General features: G+C 47.5%; 1 protein-coding gene across 1 annotated transcript in view; it reads left to right on the forward strand.

Moving 5' to 3' along the window:
* The first annotated feature begins 389 nt into the window (after nt 1-389).
* LOC132583598 (zinc finger protein 91-like) overlaps nt 390-24,875 on the forward strand; it is a 38,232-nt gene continuing 13,746 nt past the window's right edge. Inside the window, 5 exon segments of the mRNA XM_060255251.1 lie at nt 390-501; nt 2,201-2,293; nt 5,335-6,515; nt 19,405-19,579; nt 21,063-21,155. Coding sequence (XP_060111234.1) covers nt 390-501; nt 2,201-2,293; nt 5,335-6,515; nt 19,405-19,579; nt 21,063-21,155 — 1,654 coding nt within the window.

Consider the following 24,875-nt stretch of genomic DNA (forward strand, 5'->3'; position numbering starts at 1 on the left):
GTGAGATGAACACAGATGAGCAATGTATGCTGGTTTGTGTTACTGGTTTGTATATGCTGGTTTGTGTTACTTGACTACTGTTAGTAACCTGGGTTTCTTCAGGGTTTTGTGTTTTTTTGGTGACTGGGTGGGTTTGATCTTGTCTATAATTCAGTAGATGATTCTGTGTGTATCTCTGTATCTCGAAATAAACTGAGAAGCAACAGAATTAGAACAGTACTTTTGATTGGGCCCAACTCCAAAAGTCTCTGTATCGATTCTGAATTTCCCACAGAAACCTATTTGGTCCTTTCTCCTATGGACTTCTCTGGGCTCTTTCTCACAAGGCTGCTAGCCCAATACAACTGAGGACAGCCCCTCTGGTTCCAAGATGCCCCCAAGGGGGGCTGATGCGGGGGGAGGTGTCCCCATGGGGCTCTTCTCATCACCTCTTCGTGCTGCTCTTCCACTGTGAATCGACTCTCTCTGTTTTTGGCTTCCCCCCTCCGGACCAGCTTTCCGGTGAGGTAAAAAATGCCTCCTTCTCCTTCTTGCAGGCGGGGGTGTCCTTCGAAGAGGTGGCCGTGATCTTCACCCCGGGGGAGTGGAGCCTGCTGCGCCCAGCCCAGAGAGCTCTGTACAAGGAAGTCATGCTGGAGAATTATGGGAACGTGGCCTCTCTGGGTGAGGAGCCTTTTCTTCTTCTTTCCGTGAGGAGTGGCTGTGAGGTGTTCCTTAGGGTGGAAGAAGGTGGTCAGGCTGTCTGCCCTGGTCCCAACAGCTGGTCTCTGCCCCCCTCCGCTCTCCTCCCTCTGGTGTGGGGAGGGTTCTGTGCTCTCCTTGCAGAGAGGGAGCTCCTGCCTGGCACTTCTGAGCCTGAACCTCCTGAGTGGACATCGGAAGAGGTGCCGAGGGAGTCCTGGGCTTGAAATGGGGGGCAATTTAAGCAGGGGGTTCCCTCCAGGCTGGGCCTGGGCTGAGATGAGGCTGTGGAAGGAACTCGGCTGTCATTTCAGTTCTCATCCAGCCTTTCCATCTCAGCCAGGCCCAGAACTGCTAGTGTAATGTCAGCAGGCCTCTGGTTGCCTAGGGCCTCAGTCACCAGGGGTGGAATTCTAGCAGCAGCTCCTTTGCATATTAGGCCACACCCCTCTGATGTAGCCAATCCTCCACAGCCCCGCAATTCTCTTGTGGGCTGGCCATGAATGAGACATAATTGGGCAACTTAATCCTTTCAGATTTTAGGAATGGTTGAATTCGGAATGACCTGAGTGGATATTTTTTTAAAAGTGTTTTGAGTGCCAGCTGCCTTTTATATATTCCTGTCTGTCTTGTCTCCGGGAGGACAACTCTTTTAAAAGAATGCTATTGCTACTCTGTGGGAAAATGCTGCACCCCCCCCTCCTCTGCAGTCTGTGCATGCAGAGGCTGAGGTCCCAAGAGGCTAGTTGTGTGGACGTGTGTGCAGGGCCTTTTTGGTCCGGGCCCCTGCCTGGTGGAATGAACTCCCTCTGGAGGTCTGGTCTCTGTGGGACTTATCAAGGTTTTGCAGGCTCTGTAAGACAGAGCTCTTCCACCAGGCTTTTAATTAATCCAGCGGGCGTCCTTTGAAAGTCATCCCTTCCCCAGCATTTCACCATTACGGTGTTACGTTATGCTTCTAGCCATCAGCCGCTTGCTGTTTACCGCCTCTGTCTGTAAGACTGTTTGCTGCCCTGCTCCTGTTTTGCAATGCCTGTTTTTACGATATTCTTTTAACACGGTTGTTTTATTGCTGTAAGCCGCCCTGAGCCCCCTTGCGGGACGGGGCAGGGTATAAATCTAAAAATTGAACATATATGAACATATGAAGAACATATGAAGCTGCCTTCTACTGAATCAGACCCTTGGTCCATCAAAGTCAGTATTGTCTTCTCAGACTGGCAGCGGCTCTCCAGGGTCTCAAGCTAAGGTTTTCCACACCTATTTGCCTGGACCCTTTTTTGGAGATGCCAGGGATTGAACCTGGGACCTTCTGCTTCCCAAGCAGATGCTCTACCACTGAGCCACCGTAAATGAGAGAGGGATGAGTCTTGACACCATACGGTACTCCATCCCAACCCTGTTACTTGCCTGTCGGGTGTTTCTGGAGGGGCAGTCCATTGGACGGAATGGTTGAATTGATGGGCATACAGAAGAGGCGCAATTTTGTGTGTGTGTGTTTTCCCTCCCTTATAAACAGGACCTCTGATGGCCAAACCTGACCTGATATCCCAGCTGGAAGAAGAGGAAGGGCTGTTTCTCGTGGGGTGTGATGAAGAGGCAGAATTGGCAGGTAGGGGTTGAAGAGATCTGTCCTTGGACTGTGCATTGCCTGGGCTCCCTTGGAACGGCTGGTGAATTTTTGTGACGTTGATAAGAACATAAGAGAAGCCATGTTGGATCACGCCAATGGCCATCCAGTCCAACACTCTGTGTCACATAAGAACAGAACAGAAGTCATGTTGGATCAGGCCCGTCCAGTCCAGGCCCATCCAGTCCAGTCCAGCACTCTGTCACACAGAGTGGCCAAAAAAAACAAGTGGGGGGAACATTTAAGCTTCCAAGACATTCAGTTTCTGACTCAAGAGTATAATTTCTGTTAAAAAGGGATTTCACAGGGAGATGAAGAAAGAGACTGCCGAATGGCACCCGATAAGGAAGGATTGAATTGACCCCGAGGTTCCCTGTCTCATTACCAAGACCTGCTTTTGTCCATTCAGAAGAAAAGAGCCAACAACGGTGTATGCAGAAAAAATAAAATCCAAAATCTTTAGTCTCTGTGTCAGTTTCTCTGTTATATATGCAGACACCACATCACAGCGTAGAAAATGATCTCATTCGCAAGGGAAGTTTCCACTGCAAGAGTCTCATGTAAAATTTTAGTCTGCTGTAAAAAATTTTGCTGCATGATACTGAAAATGTTTGCTTCGTTCTGACAATTTTGCTTCATACAGAAGATTTTTGCTCGATACTGCTTTTTAATAAGGAGCGTTGTGCTTTATGGAACAGATGGACTCTAGAAAAAGCATTGTTACGCGAAACGTGGTCCTGAGTCGACTGACACGTAAAGAGAGCCTTTCCCTTTGGAGGCAGATCTCTTCAGGGGACTACAGGATTCAACGCAGAAATCCTGGCAGAATTTTACATGAGACTGTGTGTCCCATATGACCTTTTGTATATGAACTTGGATGTCCTCAGTGAGGGCGGACTGTCTTCTTCTTGCGGTGGAACCTTTCCTTGAGAATGAAATTATTTTCTACTGTGTGATGTGGTATCTGTATATATAATAGAGAAGTTGACACAGACACTAAAAAAAATGTATTTTGTTTATTTTTCTGCATACACAGCTGTTTGCCCTTTTCTTCAGTTCCATATTGCAGAAGTGGCCAACGGTAGCTCTCTAGATGTTTTTTGCCTACAACTTCCATCAGCCCCAGCCACCATGGCCAATGGCTGGGGCTGATGGGAGTTGTAGGCAAAAAACATCTGGAGAGTTACCGTTGGCCACCCCTGCTTACTGTGTTGCCACTTGTTTCATCCATGCTATTGTCCTTTGGCATCTGAAATAAAAAAAAAGGGACTCGCGGCTATTTCTAAAGGAGTGAGCAGGGGCTCTCCAAAGCTCATGGCCTTCACAAATGTTGTTAGGTGCCACTGGACTCTTCTTCCTTGCTACTAAGAAAGATTGCAAAGTGTCCTGTTAGGTTTATTTCCCCCCCACCCCACCTTCGTCTGTTTAAACTGGAGAGTGAAATAAAGTGTTGATTTCAGACAGGGCAAAAGGCACTCAGCACTAACGATGATGGGAAAGGAAAGGAAAGCTCCCCTGTGCAAGCACCAGTCGCTTCCGACACAGGGGTGACGTTTCTTTCACAACGTTTTCACGTCAGACTTTTTGCGGGGTGGTTTGCCGTTGCCTTCCCCAGTCGACGATGATGACAGCAAAACAATTTTTAAAAGCAAAGGAGGAGGGAAGGCAGGCAGCCAGGGAGGTGGGAGCAGAGAAAGGGAGACATATTGAGCTGGAATATATGAAACCATAAAAGTCTTTTAAATACTTAGCCATCAAATTCCAGATATTAAACTGTAGTTCCGAAGGAAGAAGAAGCAGAAGAATTGCAGATTTATACCCCGCCCTTCTCTCTGAATCAGAGACTCAGAGTGGCTCACAATCTCCTTTACCTTCCTCCCCCACAACAGACACCCTGTGAGGTGGGTGGGGCTGGAGAGGACTTCCACAGCAGCTGCCCTTTCAAGGACAACCTCTGCCAGAGCTATGGCTGACCCAAGGCCGTTCCAGCAGGTGCAAGAGGAAGAGTGGGGAACCAAACTCTGTTCTCCCAGATAAGAGTCTGCACACTTAACCTCTTAACCACTACTATGTCAGTATTTTTAGTCTGTTGCTATAAAATAGGGCCGGTGCATGGGGTTCTGCTGCCTGAGGCAGAACCCTGATGCACACCCACCCCACTCCCATGGTGGAAAAATTTTGCGCACGCAGGCAACGTAACAACGTCACCCAGAGGTGACGTCATCACGATGGTCACTGAAACACCGTTTCTAGACACTGAGGGACCGGGGGAGTTCCTCCGATCCCTCAGCAGCCAGAAAGGACATGTGGCGCTCCAAGTTCGGAGAGGGCCGAGGCCTGAAAAGTGCCATTGTTTCTGGGCGCTATGCAGTCAGGGGAGTTCCTCCAATACCTCAGTGCCCCGAGAGAATGCGCTGCGCAGTCAGACCTCGCTGCTCTCCGAGTTCAGAGAGCGCTGAGGCTAGATTACAAAACACCATTCTTTCTGGGCACTGGGGGGTCTGGGAAGTTCCGCCGACCCCTCTGTGCTCAGAAAGAACAGACGGCGCATTCAGGCCTTAGCTCTCTCTGAGTTTGGAGAGCGCCAAGGCCTGAAAGCGGCATTGTTTCTGGGTGCATTCACAGGAAAACCTCAACCTAACTAGGGCTTCAAGTGTCCTAAAATAAAACGTTACTGGTAATCAAGGAGACACACCACGGGAATCAAATTTGCTCTCTCTTCTGCCTCCGGGATCTTTCCAACTCTCTCTCCCTCTCCCAAAAAGGGAATCCGCAGTCAGCCAATGGAGGGAACAGAAGCTTGGATTTGAATCTCGTTCACGCGAAGTAGGAGAGAGAGTTGGGAAAAAGCAGCCCTGGGAAAAGAAGTGAGAATAGCAGGTTGCGTATGGGAAGGATAAAAGCCCTGCAGGGGCTGGAGGCAACCTGTGTGCAGCATCACTGACATTCCTGCTTTAGGTGCTACTGGAGTAGGTACTTGTGGAAAGTGTCATGTTCTCATGCCAGGTATCCCTTTCTTTCAGCTGGAGACATGTGGCAGTCAGTGAATGGAGCAGAAGAACACCAATTGATGGGGAAAGAGAATGTACAACCACATGCAAAAAATAAGTTTGAAGATTTGGATGCACCCAGGAAGGAGGAGGGAAAACACCCACCAAAAGAGAAAAATAATTCCAGTCCTACACAGAGGGATGACTCCGTACAGCAAAACGTATGTCAAGGAGACACCAGGAAAGAGTGCACTGCAAGCAGGGGAAATTACACTGAAGTATCTGTTATTAATACTCAACCAAAGGTGTTTAACAAAAAGAAAATATATAAATGCCAGGAGTGCGGGAAAAGCTTCACTTACAGTTCCCGTCTTACTTCCCATCGAAGAATTCACACAGGGGAGAAACCATATCAATGCCTGGAGTGTGGGAAAAGCTTCAGAAAGAGTTCCCATCTTAGTTCTCATCGAAAAACTCACACAGGGGAGAAACCATACAAATGCCTGGAGTGTGGGAAAAGCTTCACTCAGATTTCGCATCTTAGTTCTCATCGAAAAACTCACACAGGTGAGAAACCATACAAATGCCTGGAGTGTGAGAAAAGCTTCAGGTTCGGTGCTGAACTTACTTCCCATCAAAGAATTCACACAGGGGAGAAACCATATAAATGCCTGGAGTGTGGGAAAAGCTTCAGGTTGTGTGCTAAACTTACTTCCCATCGAAGAATTCACACAGGGGAGAAACCATACAAATGCCTGGAGTGTGGGGAAAGATTCAGGATGTGTGCTAGACTTACTTCCCATCGAAGAATTCACACAGGGGAAAAACCATATAAATGCCTGGAATGCGGGAAAAGCTTCACTCAGAGTTCCAGCCTTACTTCCCATCAAAGAATTCACACAGGGGAGAAACCATATAAATGCCTGGAGTGTGGGAAAAGCTTCAGTCACAGTTCCACTCTTACCTCCCATTCAAAAACTCACACAGAGGAGAAACCATACACATGCCTGGAGTGTGGGAAAAGCTTCAGGAAGAGTTCCACTCTTACCTCCCATACAAAAACTCACACAGGGGAGAAACCATACACATGCCTGGAGTGTGGGAAAAGCTTCAGGAAGAGTTCCCATCTTAGTTCCCATCAAAGAATTCACACAGGGGAGAAACGCTATAAATGCCTAAAGTGTGGGAAAAGCTTCAGTCAGAGTTGCATTCTTACTTCCCATCAAAAAAACTCACACAGGGGAGAAAGCATATAAATGCCTGGAGTTTGGGAAAAGCTTCAGGAAGACTTCCCATCTTAGTTCCCATCGACAAAGTCACACAGGGGAGAAACCATACACATGCCTGGAGTGTGAGAAAAGCTTCAGGTTGCGTGGCAGTCTTATTTCCCATAGAAGAATTCATGCAGGGGAGAAAACATACAAATGCCTGGAGTGTTAAGAAAGGTTCACAAAGTGTTCCAGTCTAACTTCCCATCAAAGTGTGAGTTCCAATCTTCCCATCAAAGAACTCACACAGAGGGAAAAAGTATGAATGCCTAGAAAAGGGGTGTCAAACATGCTCTCTGGGCAGCCGAATGAGGCCCTTGGAGGGCTCCTATCAGGCTGTCATCTGCTTCCTTCTCCCTATATCTTGCTTCCTTCTGCATAACAGTTTGCTTTGCCAGCCTTGCGCAATTACACAGGAGCTATGGAGCAAAATGTTTATTTTCTCCATTGATTGAGGCTCCTTCCTTGGGGAGCAAGGCGGGGAGGCAGAGCTTGTTTTTCCAGGCTCTCTCAATCACAGAGCAGAGCTACTGAGCCAAGCCTCATTTCCTTCTATTGGCTGAGACTCCACCTCCCCCAGTCCCCTGGGGAAAGAAGGAAAGAGCCAGAACTTCCTTTGCCCAGTTTCCTGGATCTCATGGCAGAAACACAAAGAAAGCACTTTTAAGATCAATGAGTGCCAATGTTTTAAACATGTTTTATCTTAAATATTTTGTAACAAAAAAATCTTGAATTGTGTTTGTGTCCTTTATAAGACTATATCTCTGCCAGTTAATCTTAAATAGGAACACACATGGCCCGACCTGACATGGCCTGGCCCAACAAGGTCTCATTTATGTCAGATCCAACCCTCGTACCAAATGCGTTTGACGCCCCTGGCCTAGGTGGGAAAAGCTCCAGAAAGAGTTCCATTCTGTCTTCCCATGAAAGAAAGGACAGAATGAGTAGGCACATTGATGAACACGGGTTATTGAGGAAGACTCAGCATGGGTTCTGCAAGGGAAGATCTTGCCTCACTAACCTGTTGCATTTCTTTGAGGGGGTGAACAAACATGTGGACAAAGGAGACCCGATAGATGTTGTTTACCTTGACTTCCAAAAAGCTTTTGATAAAGTTCCTCATCAAAGGCTCCTTAGAAAACTTGAGAGTCATGGAGTAAAAGGACAGGTCCTCTTGTGGATCAAAAACTGGCTGAGTAATAGGAAGCAGAGAGTCAGTATAAATGGGCAGTCTTCGCAGTGGAGGACGGTAAGCAGTGGGGTGCCGCAGGGCTCGGTACTGGGTCCCATGCTCTTTAACTTGTTCATAAATGATTTAGAGTTGGGAGTGAGCAGTGAAGTGGCCAAGTTCGCGGATGACACTAAATTGTTCAGGGTGGTGAGAAGCAGAGAGGATTGTGAGGAACTCCAAAGGGATCTGTTGAGGCTGGGTGAGTGGGCGTCAACGTGGCAGATGCGGTTCAATGTGGCCAAGTGTAAAGTAATGCACATTGGGGCCAAGAATCCCAGCTACAAATACAAGTTGATGGGGTGTGAACTGGCAGAGACGGACCAAGAGAGAGATCTTGGGGTCGTGGTAGATAACTCACTGAAAATGTCAAGACAGTGTGCGTCTGCAATAAAAAAGGCCAACGCCATGCTGGGAATTATTAGGAAGGGAATTGAAAACAAATCAGCAAGTATCATAATGCCCCTGTATAAATCGATGGTACGGTCTCACTTGGAGTACTGTGTGCAGTTCTGGTCGCCTCACCTCAAAAAGGATATTATAGCATTGGAGAAAGTTCAGAGAAGGGCGACTAGAATGATTAAGGGGCTGGAGCACTTTTCCTATGAAGAAAGGTTGAAACGCTTGGGACTCTTTAGCTTGGAGAAACGTCGACTGCGGGGTGACATGATAGAGGTTTACAAGATAATGCATGGGATGGAGAAAGTAGAGAAAGAAGTACTTTTCTCCCTTTCTCACAATACAAGAACTCGTGGGCATTCCATGAAATTGCTGAGCAGGAAGGTTAAAACGGATAAAAGGAAGTACTTCTTCACCCAAAGGGTGATTAACATGTGGAATTCACTGCCACAGGAGGTGGTGGCGGCCACAAGTATAGCCACATTCAAGAAGGGTTTAGATAAAAATATGGAGCACAGGTCCATCAGTGGCTATTAGCCACAGTGTATGTGTATATAAAAAAAAATTTTTTTTGCCACTGTGTGACACAGAGTGTTGGACTTGATGGGCCATTGGCCTGATCCAACATGGCTTCTCTTATGTTCTTATGTAACTCCCTTAGGGGAGAAACCATATAAATGCCTGGAGTGTGGGAAAAGCTTCCGACAGAGCTACATTCTTAATTTGCATCAAAGAATTCCCATAGAAGTGAAACCATCGAGATGCCTGCACTATCGGGAAAAAGTTCTATCAGTAGGCGCACCTTCGTTTCCACTGAAGGATGCACATGGGGTAGAGGAAATGTCAGATATTCACGATTTTCATTATATTTATGAAGGTTTGTGCCTTTTGTTGTTTCATGATAAGAACATAAGAGAAGCCATGTTGGATCAGGCCAATGGCCCATCCAGTGCAACACTCTGTGTCACACAGTGGCCAAAAAAAATGTATACACACACACACACACACACATATATATATTCACATGGTGGCTAATAGCCATTGATGGACCTCTGCTCCATATTTTTATCTAACCTCCTCTTGATCTGTGCAAAGTTCAATTCGTGGTCACGAAAAGTACAAAAAGTTCGTAACCGGCTCTCAACCCTAAAAGTTCATTCGTAGGACTAGAAATAGGAGGTTTATTGCTCTGGGATTGCAAATTGCGCTCTGAGAATCTAAAGGCCGTCCTCAGGATTCATTCTAGTCCATGTCGTGGATTCACTCCTTTGCACAATCACTTTAGGAACAGATTGTTTTATTTCGAGCATGATTGCATGTTCAGGTTCAAAAGTTGTCTTTCTCTTCCTCCTCCTCTTCTATCCAGAGTGTTGCAGCAGGTTCTAATGAGGCTTTCTGCGGGTAACTTCCAGTCAGAAAAGACCTTATACTGGGTGAGCGTATCACGTGTGCATATTCCCGTTGAAGATAAACCATCCTGTTGTACATAGCTTTCTGCCAATCAGCTTTAAAAAAACTGATCTTTGCAAATTGTAATGCTTAGGTGTTTACATAAATTTTAAAAAAAATGTTTGGAGACCTGGTTTTTATTACATGCTTTTTTCTGTAGTTGTATGGTTAGCTTTCACCTGTTCATCAGTTTCTAGCCCAATGCAAAGAGCATTGCTTTCTTTTCAATAAAATCATTATCTCGTAAGAAGCTCTCTGTTTATTCTATTGACACGAGATCTAAGAACATAAGAGAAGCCATGTTGTATCAGGCCATAGGCCCATCCAGTCCAACACGCAGTGTCACACAGTGGCCAAAAACCCAAAACAAAGCAGTTCCCATCAGGAGGTCCATCAGCGGGACCAGGACACTAGAAGCCTTCCCACTGTTGCCCCCCAAGCACCAAGAACACAGCATCACTTGTCCCAGACAGAGTGTTCCATCTATACCTTCTGGCTAACAGCCACTGATGGACCTCTGCTCCAGATGTTTCTCCAGTCTTGAAGCTGCCCATGCTTGTAAGACTGCTGAGCTAGCAGTAAACCCAGATGCCAGCTTTGCTGCCGCATACAGCCAGATAGTACAATCGCTAAACCTAACAACATCAGCTACACTATCTGAGGCTCGTTCACATGCTCATCTTCTAATTCTATAATTGCCATTGAATTCTATCCGGGCCTTTCTGTTCTCTGCACTGGGCAAGCAGGTCAAAACCTATGCCAAAGTTCCTGACCTGGGAAGCCGATGTCGTCAGATCTCAGAAGCTACGAAGGGTCGAGTCTGGCAAGTTCTTGGATGGGAGACCCCCCTGGAATACCAGGAGGTGGGGGCGGGCTTTATTCAGCCAACTCCCTCAATATTCTCCTGGCCCCCAAATAGGGGGTCAGTCACCAGAGGTCGCCATGACTTCCAGGTACACTCACATGCACATATAAATATACAAGGATAACAAAGTCCCTACACTGAAGGAGAAATTGACAGAAATCCGACATCAAGAATCACAAGACTGAGAAACCTGTAGGAGAACACTTTAACCTTCCAGGACATTCAGTGTGTGACCTCAGAGTAGGTGTTTTGTTGTAAAGGGACTTCAGGAACAGAGTGGAAAGGAAAGTTGCTGAATTACAAATTACACAACCCTCGGGACAATGGGATCCCCAGGAAGAAGATGATGATATAGGATTTATATCCCATCCTACACTCTGTATCTAAAGTCTCAGAGCGGTCACAATCTCCTTTAACTCCCTACTCCCAAAACAGACACTGTGAGCCGTGTTCCCCGTAAGCTGAGTTAGCATGAGCTAGCTCACAGATTTGTAGCCTCCAGCTGACATGTTTTTGTATTAGCTCAGGAAAAATGGACCCAGAGCACAATTTATGCAGGAGCTCGCATCTTTAATACCAGTCGCTTGCAAAGTGGAATTTTTGCTCACAAGACTGCAGTTTAGAGGGAACATTGTGAGGTGGGTAGGCCTGAGAGAGCTCTCCTAGAAGCTGCCCTTTCAAGGACAACCGCTGCAAGAGCTATGGCTGACCCAAGGTAATTCCAGCAGCTGGGGAGATTGGTTTCTACCTATGCTAACTACATTGAAAACAGAGACCTGTTCCCTCCCAGGCTCCCCAAACACGGCTGCCAGTTCCTCCCTGGCCCCCAAAGGGGAGTGGGGTGGGGTGCCAGATCCAGGTTGGGAAATTCCTGGAAATTTGGGGGTGACGCCAAGGAGGACAGGAACCTCAGTGGGACACAAGGCCACAGAGTCCACCCTCCAAAGCATCCCTTTTCTCCAGGGGAAGGGAGCTCTAGTCTGGAGATGAGCTGATTTCTCCCCCCCACATACCCACACACGGGATCCCCAGAGTCCACCTGGAGGCTGCTCCAAATCTGTTTCCAGAGAAGGACACCCCCCACCCCACCCTGGCATGATTATCTCTCTGTCCCTTTGCTGGGAGAGATCAGAATGTCTTTCACTTATTTGCCTTTTTCTCTCTCCTGCTCTTCCTGCATTTTCCCTCCTGGCTCCCTGGAAAGGCTGAAATGCTGAGAGATTCTTTGGGGCATCAGTCACCAGTAGGGTTGCCAATCCCCAGGTGGGGGCAGGGGATCCCCGGTTTGGAGGCCCTCCCCTGGTTCAGGGTCATCCAAAGGCATGGGTGGGGGGAGAGGGAAATGTCTGCTGGACGCTCCATTATTCCCTATGGAGAACGATGTTCTTAGGGAATAATGGAGACTTGGTCCACGGGTAGGAAGGCTGTTATTTCGGGTAGAGGCACTGAATTTGCAGCATAGCATCTGATGCCTCTCCTCAAAACACCCTCCAAGTTTCAAAAGGATTGAAACAGGGGATACAATTCTATGAGCACCAAAAGAAGGTGCCCCTATCCTTCACTATTTCCAATGGAGGGGAGGCGTGCGGTCCCTTTCAATGTGATGGTCAGAAATCCCTTTGGAGTTCAATTGTGCTCATCACACCCTTGCTCCTGGCCTAGGGTTGCCAATCCCCAGGTTGGGGCAGGGGATCCCCCGGTTTGGAGGCCCTCCCCTTCACTTCAGGATCATCAGAAAGTGGCGGGCGGGGGGGGGGGGAGAATGTCTGCTGGTGCTCCATTATTGCCTATGAAGGCCGATTTCCATAGGGTATAATGGAGAATTGAGCTGCAGGCATTTGGGCCGGGGGGGGGGCATTGTTTGAGTTAGAGGCACCAAATTTGCAGCATGGCATCCAGTCCCTCTCACCAAAAGCCCCTCCAAGTTTCAAAGGGATTGGATCAGGGGGTCCAATTCTATGGGTCCTCAAAGAAGGTGCCCCTATGCTTCGTTATTTCCAATGGAGGGAAGGCATTTAAAAGAAGACTGCAGATTTATACCCCACCCTTCTCTCTGAATCAGAGTCTCAGAGCAGCTCACAATCTCCGATATCTTCTCCCCCCACAACAGACACCCTGTGAGGTGGGTGGGGCTGAGAGGACTCTCACAGCAGCTGCCCTTTCAAGGACAACCTCTGCCAGAGCTAACGCTGACCCAAGGCCATTCTAGCAGCTGCAAGTGGAGGAATCAAACCCGGTTCTCCCAGATAAGAGTCCACGCACTTAACTGCTACACCAGACTGGCTCTAAAAGGTGTGCTATCCCTTTAAATCCCTGAGCCACCTGGTGGGAAGGGTGGGATATAAATTACAAATAAATAAATAAATAAAAATAAATAAATTGATAGATCCAAGTGGGCAGCCTTGTTGGTCTGAAGCAGTTGAACAAAGCAGGAGTCAAGTGGCACCTTTAAGACCAACCAGAAGTCTTAAGACCAACCAGAACTAAATAAAAATTGGTTGCTCTTAAAGGTGCCACTTGACTCCTGCTTTGTCCCTTTAAATGTGATGGCCGCATCTCCCTTTGGAGTTCAGTCATGCCTGTCACAGCCTTGCTCCTGGCTCCACCCCCACTATCCTGGCTCCACCCTCAAACTCTCCTGGCTCCACCCCCAAAGTCCCCAGATATTTCTTGAATTGGACTTGGCACCCCTATCCTGGCCCCACCCCCAAAGTCTCCTGGCTCCACCCCCACTCTTCTGGCTCCACCCCCAAAGTCCCCAGATATTTCTTGAATTGGACTTGGCACCCCTATCCTGGCCCCACCCACAAAGTCTCCTTTTTATATATAAATATATTTATTGTTTTAGTCATTTACATTGAGCTTATCCTTTTTCTCATACAGAGTATACATCTAAATCTCTATCCCCCTTTACAAGGTATTCTTGCTCGGTCCTTTTAGTTTAAATGTTCTTATATCAGTCCATATTGAGGTCTTCTTGCTTTCAAGTAGTACCGTCGTTCTTTGGTCTTCTCCTTCTAGGCCTTATTAAGTCCATTTTCTCTTTCACCTTCATATTCTTGTCACTTCCGAGCTTTTCCTGCCCTGACGATAGGGATGAGAATGTTTTAGTACATAGGATTTGATTTCCTATCACATTCATCCCCCAAAGTCTCCTGACTCCACCCCCACTCTTCTGCCTCCACCCCCAAAGTTCCCAGATATTTCTTGAATTGGACTAGTGAACTCTAGTCACCAGCGTGGTCTGAAGCACCTTTTCTTTGGGGGGGGGGGGAGTCCCAATTTTCAGGGAGGAAGTGGGCGCCATCAGCGCTACCTTAGACAGGAATTTCTACCTCCCGCCCCCTTTCCCTTCTCCTGTTGCAAAAAGAGCCCCATCTCCAAGGGTTAAAGAGAGACCCACAGTCCTAGAGAGGTCAATGTTGGGGACTGGGGGGCGGAGCCATTTCCTCTTCCGCCCCTTCCCCTGGAGCCCCTTTGAATCCCAGGCGGGACTCTGCTCCACCGGCTGGGAAGGGGTCAGGTGAGCTCCGAGAGGCTTTGGGTGGAGGGGGGGAAAGAGGGTTGGGGGCTGCAATGCAAGACCCAAAGCAGAGGGAGAGGCGGGGAGGGGGTGCAGCAGGGGCTGAAAGAGAGCCCCCCCCCATTTCTTCCTTGCCTCCCTGGGGAGAAGCCCCCCCCCCCCCACACACACACACACTCCTGTCCCAGGAGAGCCGCTTCTCCCCTTTGCGCAGAGCCACGTGGTCCCTGCAGCCGACGGGAGCGCAGGATCCGAATGCGGCACTCTGGGAGGTTGGAGGCAGTGCAAGTGGCTTCCAGAAGCACATTTTAGGAAGGCGTTGGGGGTCGGGGAGAAGGAGGGAGCTGATCAAGGAGAGAGGCCGGTGGGGGGAGATTTGGGGGCAGAGGGGCTTAAGGAAAAGCTGAGGGAGGGGGGAAGGGGGGGTTCATGGGGGCACAGGGACTGGGTCAGGGGACCCTCAGGAGATCCACAACATGGAACTGAATCTGAAAAGTCCAGAGGTCCGTCATTCCTTCCTCTCTTTCTCCCTTCCCTCCATCTCTTTCTTTCTTTCTTTCTTTCTTTCTTTCTTTCTTTCTTTCTTTCTTTCTTTCTTTCTTTCTTTCTTTCTTGCTTGCTTGCTTGCTTGCTTGCTTGCTTGCTTGCTTTCTTTCTTGTTGTGTCCTAGGCTCAAATGGGAGAACTGTTATTTTTGGAGGGAACTGTTACTTTTGGAGGGAAGCCGAACAAGCCAGAGCTTGAACTCCACACCAGGGTTCCAGAGAAGGCCTAAGCGTGCCCAATCAGGGGAAGGATTGAAACATAAGTATCCAATCAACATCCAGGCTCATACTGTACCCTGATAGGCCCTTAGGGCCCTCTAAATAGCCAATCCATGTAGATAGTTAAGGACCAATCAGAAGGGGGGAAGAATTGTATAAAGGAGCGGGAAGTTTGAACAGAGCTCAGTCTGTGTGTGTGTGTGTTCTTGAAGTAAAGCTTGCTGAAATCACTCTCCAACTCTGGTCTCTTACTGCGCCGATCCCAGTACATAACTCTTTCTTTCTTTCTTTCTTTCTTTCTTTCTTTCTTTCTTTCTTTCTTTCTTTCTTTCTTTCTTTCTTTCTTTCTTTCTTTCTTTCTTTCTTCTTTCTTTCTTTCTTTCTTTCTTTCTTTCTTTCTTTCTTTCATTATGGAATATTCTGGGGTATAACAATATTAATATTATTCCTTCCTGCCTGCCTGCTTGCCTTCCACCATCGTTCCCTCCCTTCCTTCCTTGCAAGGATAAAATGGAATGGGACAGACTCATGTATGGTTTCTTGAGTGGGATAGAAATGAAATAAATATACGAAGTCCTCCCTCCCTCCCTCTCCTCCTTCCTTCCTTGCTTGCTTGATTTCTGTGTGGGGGGCATGGAAGCAGGAGGGTGAGCTCTCCTCCCCACAGGTGATTTGCTGTGGCTTGGATGCTTCGGGGAGTTCATTGTTCCCACTTCCACACAGCACCGTGCAGCACTTGGGCATCGGCCGGGGTTTCCCTTGGCTATTCTGCCATCTTGCCCAAAGCACCTTTGGGGTGAATTTGAATTTGGCAAGGAAGGCGGGATGGCTGCCGTTTCAAACCCCCTAACAGCAGCAGTTTTTCCTTCCCGGGGTCGGAGGTGTGTGAGTCAGTTTTGTTTTTGTTTTAATTTGCAAGCTGACTGGTGTATCTGTGTAGCCGCAAGACTCTCTGGCTGTACAGATATATTCACATAGAATGGATGGCTTTTAAAACACTGGAACAGCCCACTCTGCAGAGAGTTTGCAAAAAGCAGGGAAACCCTGTCGCAGTGGGATAAGATGATGGGTTGGACAGAATTCTTTTGTGCTTAAAATTTTCTCCTGCTTTTTCCATGCGTGGATTCAGAGTAGGTTCCCTTGAGACGGCAGGCGGAGGAACGTTTTTGGGAGGCTCTGCCCTGCTAAAAGCTCCCTGCTACAAAAAGCATTCTGGTCAACCCAGAGAGAGTTCAAAATCTTCTTCCTTGCAGGGGTAGTTTTTTGTGTGCAGGGAGAAATTAATTCTAAGCGGGCATCTGTCACCTTTTAGTCAGGCTCTCCATCCCATCCCTATAGGGTTCCCTCATGCCATTCCCCACACACTCTCCTAAAAACGGGGGGCGGGGTGGGGGAGGGCAGGCAGGAGTGTCATGGCCTCCCTCAGATAGGAAAAAGGCAGGGAAGGGGACTCATCTCCCAGAAAGGGGTTGATAGAGTTTGTGAGGAAGCCTTTCCAGGGGATGAGGGAGATGGATGAATAAGGAAGGTAAGATCCCCCCCCCCACCCAATGGCTGGTTGAAGGGAGAGATTGGGGGGCCAAACATTCGTGAGAGATCAAATCCAGTATCTTGAATGGTGCCCTGAATCCAGACCGGAGAAAGGTTACAACATAATAGAAGCCATGTTGGATCAGGCCAGTGGCCCATCCAGTTGAACACTCTGTGTCACACAGTGGCCAAAAAAACCCCAGGTTTGCTCCAAGAAGAGGCACGGAAAATGTGTGAGAAGCAAAAATGGATTTTCACCCTCTTTCTTTCTTTCTTTCTTTCTTTCTTTCTTTCTTTCTTTCTTTCTTTCTTTCTTTCTTTCTTTCTTTCTTTCTTTCTTTCTTTCTTTCTCTCCCTTCCAGGCAGGCAAGAAAAGCCTTCTTTGATGCCTCCTCCGCCATTTCCTGTGTGTGATGAAGGAAAAAGGGCCGCCATGCAGCCACCTCAGGTATGAGGGGAGAACATAACAGAAGCCATGTTGGATCAAGCCAGTGGCCCATCCAGTCCAACGCTCTGTGTCACATAAGAACATAAAAGAAGCCATGTTGGATCAGGCCAGTGGCCATCCAGTCCAACACTCTGTCACACACAGTGGCCGAAACCCAGAGTCCATCAGGAGGTCTACCAGTGGGGCCAGGACACGAGAAGCCCTCCCACTGTTGCCCCCCCTCCAAGCACACAGGATCACTGTGGAGATGTGGCAGACAGTAGGGATACTTCCTTCTCCATTGTGACACTCAGAGGAGCGGGAATTCTAGTGTTCTTTGCTGGGAAGGCAGAAATTCAGTCACCCCCTGTCTAGGATGGGTTTTTATTGATTATATTACAGATGTCAGGATTCCCTTATCTGCTAAAATTGTGGATAGTGGCAGCTGAAGTGATAAGGTTAACGGCTAAAACAGCTAATGAAAAACAGCTATCATATAACCAGTTACTAAAAATACAAAGTGGGAAAATAGAACTGAAAACTGCAGAAGAACTGAGTTATAAATATGATTGGTTTCAAATGCAACAAATAAAAAGCTTGATGGAGAATGATATTAAAGCCGAAGGAATAAGGAAAGAACAAACAGAAATGGAAAGAGTTCTGCTTGGAGATAATGAGAAATTAATCTCAAAAGTATACATATTGCTTTTACAATGGTCTACAGAAGATGAAGTAGTGAAATCTCAAATGATAAAATGGGCAATTAATGTAAATAAAGAAATAAAGATGGAATCTTGGGAATATTTGTGGAAGAACTCTATGAAACTCGCAACATGTCATAGTATTAAAGAAAACTGTTTTAAGATGATGTATAGATGGTATATGACTCCAAAAAAATTAGCAAAGATGAATAATAAGATGCCAGATAGGTGTTGGAAATGTAAAAAACATGAAGGTTCTTTCTACCATATGTGGTGGACTTGTGAAAGGGCTAAAATGTTTTGGCAGATGATTCAGCAAGAGATCTCTAAGATTCTGGGATATGAATTCAACAAAGAGGCAGAGACTTTTCTGCTGGGATTACAAATGGAAAAATTTCCAAAAGAAGATAGAACTTTAATATGGTACTTGCTCTCAGCTGCTAGTTATGGAAGCAAGAAAAAATACCAGAAAAATGGGACTGGATTACAAAAGTGATGTCATGGAGTGAAATGGACAAATTAACAAGAAAATTAAGAGATTATGATTTAGAACTTTTTAATGCGGAGTGGAAGAAATTTAGAAGATACGTAGAGAAAGAGTGGAAAATAAAAGGACATTGGACAATTTTTGATGATTAAGATTTTTATAGTTAAGGGTACCTTTAATGTTTTTTTTTTTTAAAATAACACTGGCGGGGGGTCAAGTAACGGAGGGAGGGGTGGGAGGAAAGTAAGATATGGGGTAGAGCGATTTTTTTTATTTTAAGCTCTTTATAAGTTGTAGATATAATTCTGCTACCATATGTTACTAATAAAAATTGTTTATACCAAGGATTCCCTTATCTGCTAAAATTTGTCTCTTAAACATTTGGGATGATTTTGAGATTCCTGTTTTAAAGGAGGAGTTAATTTCTCTGCTGCTTAACGCAGCTAAGTTCGCTATAGCCTTGCATTGGCAATTAAAGGCATGCCCTTCCATAGACGTTTGGTTGAATAAATGTCGGGAGCGGTGTTTCCTCTAAGCTGAGTTAGCGTAAGCTAGCTCACAGATTTTTGCCTCAGCTCAGGAAAGATGACCCCAGAAGACAGTCATTTATGAAGCAACTCACAACTTTACAGCCAGTAGCTCACAAAGTAGACTTTTTGCTCACACGTCTCTGCAGCGTAGAGGGAACATTGGTTGGGAGTACTTTCTTTTAGGTAAAGTCACTTCTAATTTGGATGGTAGGAGGTCCTTAAAACAGAGGCCTAATATTTTAGTAAAGTGGTCCCCTTTTCTGGGTTATTTTTCACATGGAAATTTTGGTCCAGGTGACGACGACTGTAGATTTATACCCCGCCCTTCTCTCTGAATCAGAGACTCAGAGCGGCTTACAGTCTCCTTTATCTTCTCCCCCCGCAGCAGACACCCTGTGAGGTGGGTGGGGCTGAGAGGGCTCTCGCAGCAGCTGCCCTTTCAAGGACAACTCCTGAGATAGCTATGGCTGACCCAAGGCCATTCCAGCAGCTGTAAGTGGAAGAGTGGGGAATCAAACCCAGTTATCCCAGATAAGGGTCCACACACTTAACCACTACACCAAACTGGCTCTACAGTTTGGTGTAGTGAGATGAACACAGATGAGCAATGTATGCTGGTTTGGCATTAGTTTGTGCTACTTACCGTAATTATTGTTTGTAACCTGGGTTTCTTTAGGGTTTTGTGGTTTTTTTGGTGACTGGGTGGGTTTGATCTTGTCTGTACAATTTGGTAGATGATTCTGTGTGTATCTCTGTATTTTGAAATAAACTTGTTTCATTTTTTTTTAAATGTTTTTTTCGAGAAGCAACAGAATTAGAACAGTGCTTTTGATTGGGCCCAACTCCAAAAGTCTCTGTATCGATTCTGATTTTTCCACAGAAACCTATTTGGTCCTTTCTCCTATGGACCTCTCTGGCCTCTTTCTCACAAGGCTGCTAGCCCAATACAGCTGAGGACAGCCCCTCTGGTTCGAAGATGCCCCCAAGGGGGGCTGATCCTGGGGGAGGTGTCCCCATGGGGCTCTTCTCATCACCTCTTCGTGCTGCTCTTCCACTGTGAATCGACTCTCTCTGTTTTTGGCTTCCCCCCTCCGGACCAGCTTTCCGGTGAGGTAAAAAATGCCTCCTCCTTCTTGCAGGTGGGGGTGTCCTTCGAAGAGGTGGCCGTGATTTTCACCCCGGGGGAGTGGAGCCTGCTGCGCCCAGCCCAGAGAGCTCTGTACAAGGAAGTCATGCTGGAGAATTTTGGGAACGTGGCCTCTCTCAGTAAGTATCCTTTTCTCCTTCTTGCTGTGAGGAGTGACTGTGAGGTGTTCCTTAGGGAGGAAGGAGGAGGTCAGGCTGCCTGCCCTGGTCCCATTGGTGGTCTCTGCCCCCCTCCACTCTCCTCCCTCTGGTGTGGGGAGGGTTCTGTGCTCTCCTTGCAGAGAGGGAGCCCCTGCCTGGCACATCTGGGCCAGAACCCGCTGAGAGGGAGGGAGGCCTGGGCTGGAGATTGTGGGGCCGTCTAAGCAGGGGCCTGGCCTGGCCTTTCATGCGCTGAGATGTGGCTGTGGAAGGAACTCTGCTGTCTCTGCTGTCATTTCAGTTCTCATCCAGCCTTTCCATCTCAGCCAGGCCCAGAACTGCTAGTGTAATGCCAGCAGGCCTCTGCTTGCCTAGGGCCTCAGTCACCAGGGGTGGAATTCTAGCAGCAGCTCCTTGGCATATTAGGCCACACCCCTCTGATGTAGCCAATCCTCTTCAGCCCCACAATTCTCTCGTGGACTGGCCACGAATGTGACATAATTGGGCATCTTAATCCTTTCAGATTTTAGGAATGGTTGAATTCGGAATGACCTGAGTGGATATTTTTTTAAAGTGTTTTGAGTGCCAGCTGCCTTTTATATATTTCTGTCTGTCTTGTCTCCGGGAGAACAACTCTTTTAAAAGAATGCTATTGCTACTCTGTGGGAAAATGCTGCACCCCCCCCCTCCTCTGCAGTCTGTGCATGCAGAGGCTGAGGTCCCAAGAGGTTAGTTGTGTGGACGTGTGTGCAGGGCCTTTTTGGTCCGGGCCCCTGCCTGGTGGAATGAACTCCCTCTGGAGGTCTGGTCTCTGTGGGACTTATCAAGGTTTTGCAGGCTCTGTAAGACGGAGGTCTTCCACCAGGCTTCTAATTAATCCAGCGGGCGTCCTTTGAAAGTCATCCCTTCCCCCAGCATTTCACCATTACGGTGTTACGTTATGCTACTAGCCATCAGCCGCATGCTGTTTACCGCCTATGTCTGTAAGACTGTTTGCTGCCCTGCTCCTGTTTTGCAATGCCTGTTTTTACGATATTCTTTTAACTCTGTTGTTTTATTGTTGGAAGCCGCCCTGAGCCCCCTTGCGGGACGGGGCAGGGTATAAATCTAAAAATTAAACTAAATTAAGTGAGAGAGGGATGAGTCTTGACCCCATACTGTACTCCATCCCAACCCTGTTACTTGCCTGTCGGGTGTTTCTGGAGGGGCAGTCCATTGGACGGAATGGTTGAATTGATGGGCATACAGAAGAGGCGCAATTTTGTGTGTGTGTGTGTGTGTGTTTTCCCTCCCTTATAAACAGGACCTCTGATGGCCAAACCTGACCTGATATCCCAGCTGGAAGAAGAGGAAGGGCTGTTTCTCGTGGGGTGTGATGAAGAGGCAGAACTGGCAGGTAGGGGCTGAAGAGATCTGTCCTGCGACTGTGCGTTGCCTGGGCTCCCTTGGAACGGCTGGTGAATTTCTGTCACCTTGATAAGAACATAATAATAATAATAAAATTTTATTTGTATCCCGCCCTCCCCGCCCGGGCAGGCTCAGGGCAGCCAACAGCATTTCATAAACATACAATGATAAATATAAACTTTAAATTTAACAAATATAAAACTTTAAGTTTAACATCATTTAAAAACTAATCAATACAATTAAAATTTTATAACTTAATCTGACAGTGACGATGGCATTTTCGACGCTAGTTCTGTCAGTTTACACAGTTTACACAATGACATAGGTCCTTAAATTGGGCCGTGTTGGCGGATCCTTAATTAACAACCTTATTCAGCAGTCCGTATATGCTAGCTTGAAGAGGATGGTCTTGCAGGCCCTGCGGAACTGATCAAGGTTCCGCAGGGCCCGCACCTCCTCTGGGAGCTGATTCCATAGGGCAGGGGCCGCGACTGAAAAGGCCCGTGCTCGGGTGTTCTGTAGTTTGGGATAGTCATTATATTTTTCCCGGCTGACCTCAGTGCTCTCTGGGGTTCATATGGGGAGAGATGGTCCCTCAGGTAGGCCGGTCCTCGGCCGTATAAGGCTTTAAAGGTAATGACCAACACTTTGTACTGGACCCGGTATGTAATCGGCAGCCAGTGCAGTCCACGTAGCCCCGGCTGTATATGCTTCCACCTCGGGAGTCCCAACAACAGCCTGGCCGCCTCGTTCTGCACTAGCTGCAGCCTCCGGGTCCGGTACAAAGGTAGCCCCAAGTAGAGGGCATTACAGTAGTCTAATCTTGAGGTGACCGTTGCGTGGAGCACTGTTGCGAGGTCCCGACGCTCTAGGAAAGAAGCCAACTGCCTTCCCCGCCTCAGATGGAAGAATGCTGACTTGGCAGTGGCTGCTATCTGGGCCTCCATCGATAATGAAGGCTCCAGTAAAACACCCAGGCTCTTTACCTGGCGTGCTGCTCTCAATGGCGCGCCGTCGAAGGCCGGGAGAGCTATTTCCCTTCCCAGGGCGCCGCGACCCACACAGAGGACCTCTGTCTTCGCTGGATTCAGCTTCAGCCCACTCAGCCTAAGCCACGTCGCAACAGCCTGTAAAGCCCAGTGGAGATTCCCTGGGGCGGAGTCGGGCCGGCCGTCCATTAGTAGATAGAGCTGGGTGTCATCTGCGTATTGATGGCAACCCAGCCCAAACCTCCGGGCAATCTGGGCAAGGGGGCGCACATAAGAGAAGCCATGTTGGATCAGGCCAATGGCCCATCCAGTCCAACACTCTGTGTCACATAAGAACAGAACAGAAGTCACTCTGTGTCACATAAGAACAGAACAGAAGTCATGTTGGATCAGGCCCATCCAGTCCAGTCCAGCACTCTGTCACACAGAGTGGCCAAAAAAACCAAGTGGGGGGAACATTTAAGCTTCCAAGACATTCAGGTTCTGACTCAAGAGTATAATTTCTGTTAAAAAGGGATTTCAAAGGGAGACGAAAAAAGAGACTGCCGAATGGCACCTGATAATGAAGGACTGAATTGACCCCGAGGTTCCCTGTCTCATTACCAAGGCCTGCTTTTGTCCTTTCAGAAGAAAAGAGCCAACAACGGTGTATGCAGAAAAAATAAAATCCAAACTCTTTAGTCTCTGTGTCAGTTTCTCTGATATATGCAGACACCACATCACAGCGTAGAAAATGATCTCATTCGCAAGGGAAGTTTCCACTGCAAGAGTCTCATGTAAAATTTTAGTCTGCTGTAAAAAATTTTGCTGCATGATACTGAAAATGTTTGCTTCGTTCTGACAATTTTGCTTCATACAGAAGATTTTTGCTCGATACTGGTTTTTAATAAGGAGCGTTGTGCTTTATGGAACAGATGGACTCTAGAAAAAGCATTGTTACGCGAAACGTGGTCCTGAGTCGACTGACACGTAAAGAGAGCCTTTCGCTTTGGAGGCAGATCTCTTCAGGGGACTACAGGATTCAACGCAGAAATCCTGGCAGAATTTTACATGAGACTGTGTGTCCTATATGACCTTTTGTATATGAACTTGGATGTCCTCAGTGAGGGCGGACTGTCTTCTTCTTGCGGTGGAACCTTTCCTTGAGAATGAAATTATTTTCTACTGTGTGATGTGGTATCTGTATATATAATAGAGAAGTTGACACAGACACTAAAAAAAATGTATTTTGTTTATTTTTCTGCATACACAGCTGTTTGCCCTTTTCTTCAGTTCCATATTGCAGAAGTGGCCAACGGTAGCTCTCTAGATGTTTTTTGCCTACAACTTCCATCAGCCCCAGCCGCCATGGCCAATGGCCGAGGCTGATGGGAGTTGTAGGCAAAAAACATCTGGAGAGTTACCGTTGGCCACCCCTGCTTACTGTGTTGCCACTTGTTTCATCCATGCTATTGTCCTTTGGCATCTGAAATCAAGAAAAAGGGACTCGCGGCTATTTCTAGAGGAGTGAGCAGGGGCTCTCAAAAGCTCATGGCCTACACAAATGTTGTTAGGTGCCATTGGACTCTTCTTCCTTGCTACTAAGAAAGATTGCAAAGCGTCCTGTTAGGTTTATTTCCCCCCCACCCCACCTTCGTCTGTTTAAACTGGAGAGTGAAATAAAGTGTTGATTTCAGACAGGGCAAAAGGCACTCAGCACTAATGATGATGAGAAAGGAAAGGAAAGCTCCCCTGTGCAAGCACCAGTCGTTTCCGACACCGGGGTGATGTTGCTTTCACAACGTTTTCACGGCAGACTTTTTTGCGGGGTGGTTTGCCGTTTCCTTCCCCAGTCGACGATGATGACAGCAAAACGATTTTTAAAAGCAAAGGAGGAGGGAAGGAAGGCAGCCAGGGAGGTGGGAGCGGAGAAAGGGAGACATCTTGAGCTGGAATATATGGCACCATAAATGTCTTTTAAATACTTAGCCATCAAATTCCAGATATTAAACTGTAGTTCCGAAGGAAGAAGAAGCAGAAGAATTGCAGATTTATACCCCGCCCTTCTCTCTGAATCAGAGACTCAGAGTGGCTCACAATCTCCTTTACCTTCCTCCCCCACAACAGACACCCTGTGAGGTGGGTGGGGCTGGAGAGGACTTCCACAGCAGCTGCCCTTTCAAGGACAACCTCTGCCAGAGCTATGTCTGACCCAAGGCCGTTCCAGCAGGTGCAAGTGGAAGAGTGGGGAACCAAACTCGGTTCTCCCAGATAAGAGTCTGCACACTTAACCTCTTAACCACTACTGTGTCAGTATTTTTAGTCTGTTGCTATAAAATAGGGCCGGTGCATGGGGTTCCGCTGCCTGAGGCAGAACCCTGATGCGCACCCACCCCACTCTCATGGTGGAAAAGTTTTGCGCACGCAGGCAACGTAACAACGTCACCCAGAGGTGTCGTCATCACGATGGTCACTGAAACACTGTTTCTGGGCACTGAGGGACCGGGGGAGTTCCTCCGATCCCACAGCGGCCAGAAAGGACATGTGGCGCTCCAAGTTCGGAGAGCGCCGAGGCCTGAAAAGTGCCATTGTTTCTGGGCGCTATGAGGTCAGGGGAGTTCCTCCAATACCTCAGTGCCCCGAGAGAATGCGCTGCGCAGTCAGACTTCGCTGCTCTCCGAGTTCAGAGAGCGCTGAGGCTTGATTACAAAATGTCGTTCTTTCTGGGCACTGGGGGGTCT

The sequence above is a fragment of the Heteronotia binoei genome, chromosome 1, assembly GCF_032191835.1.
Source record: "Heteronotia binoei isolate CCM8104 ecotype False Entrance Well chromosome 1, APGP_CSIRO_Hbin_v1, whole genome shotgun sequence".
Taxonomy (NCBI): Eukaryota; Metazoa; Chordata; class Lepidosauria; order Squamata; family Gekkonidae; genus Heteronotia; species Heteronotia binoei.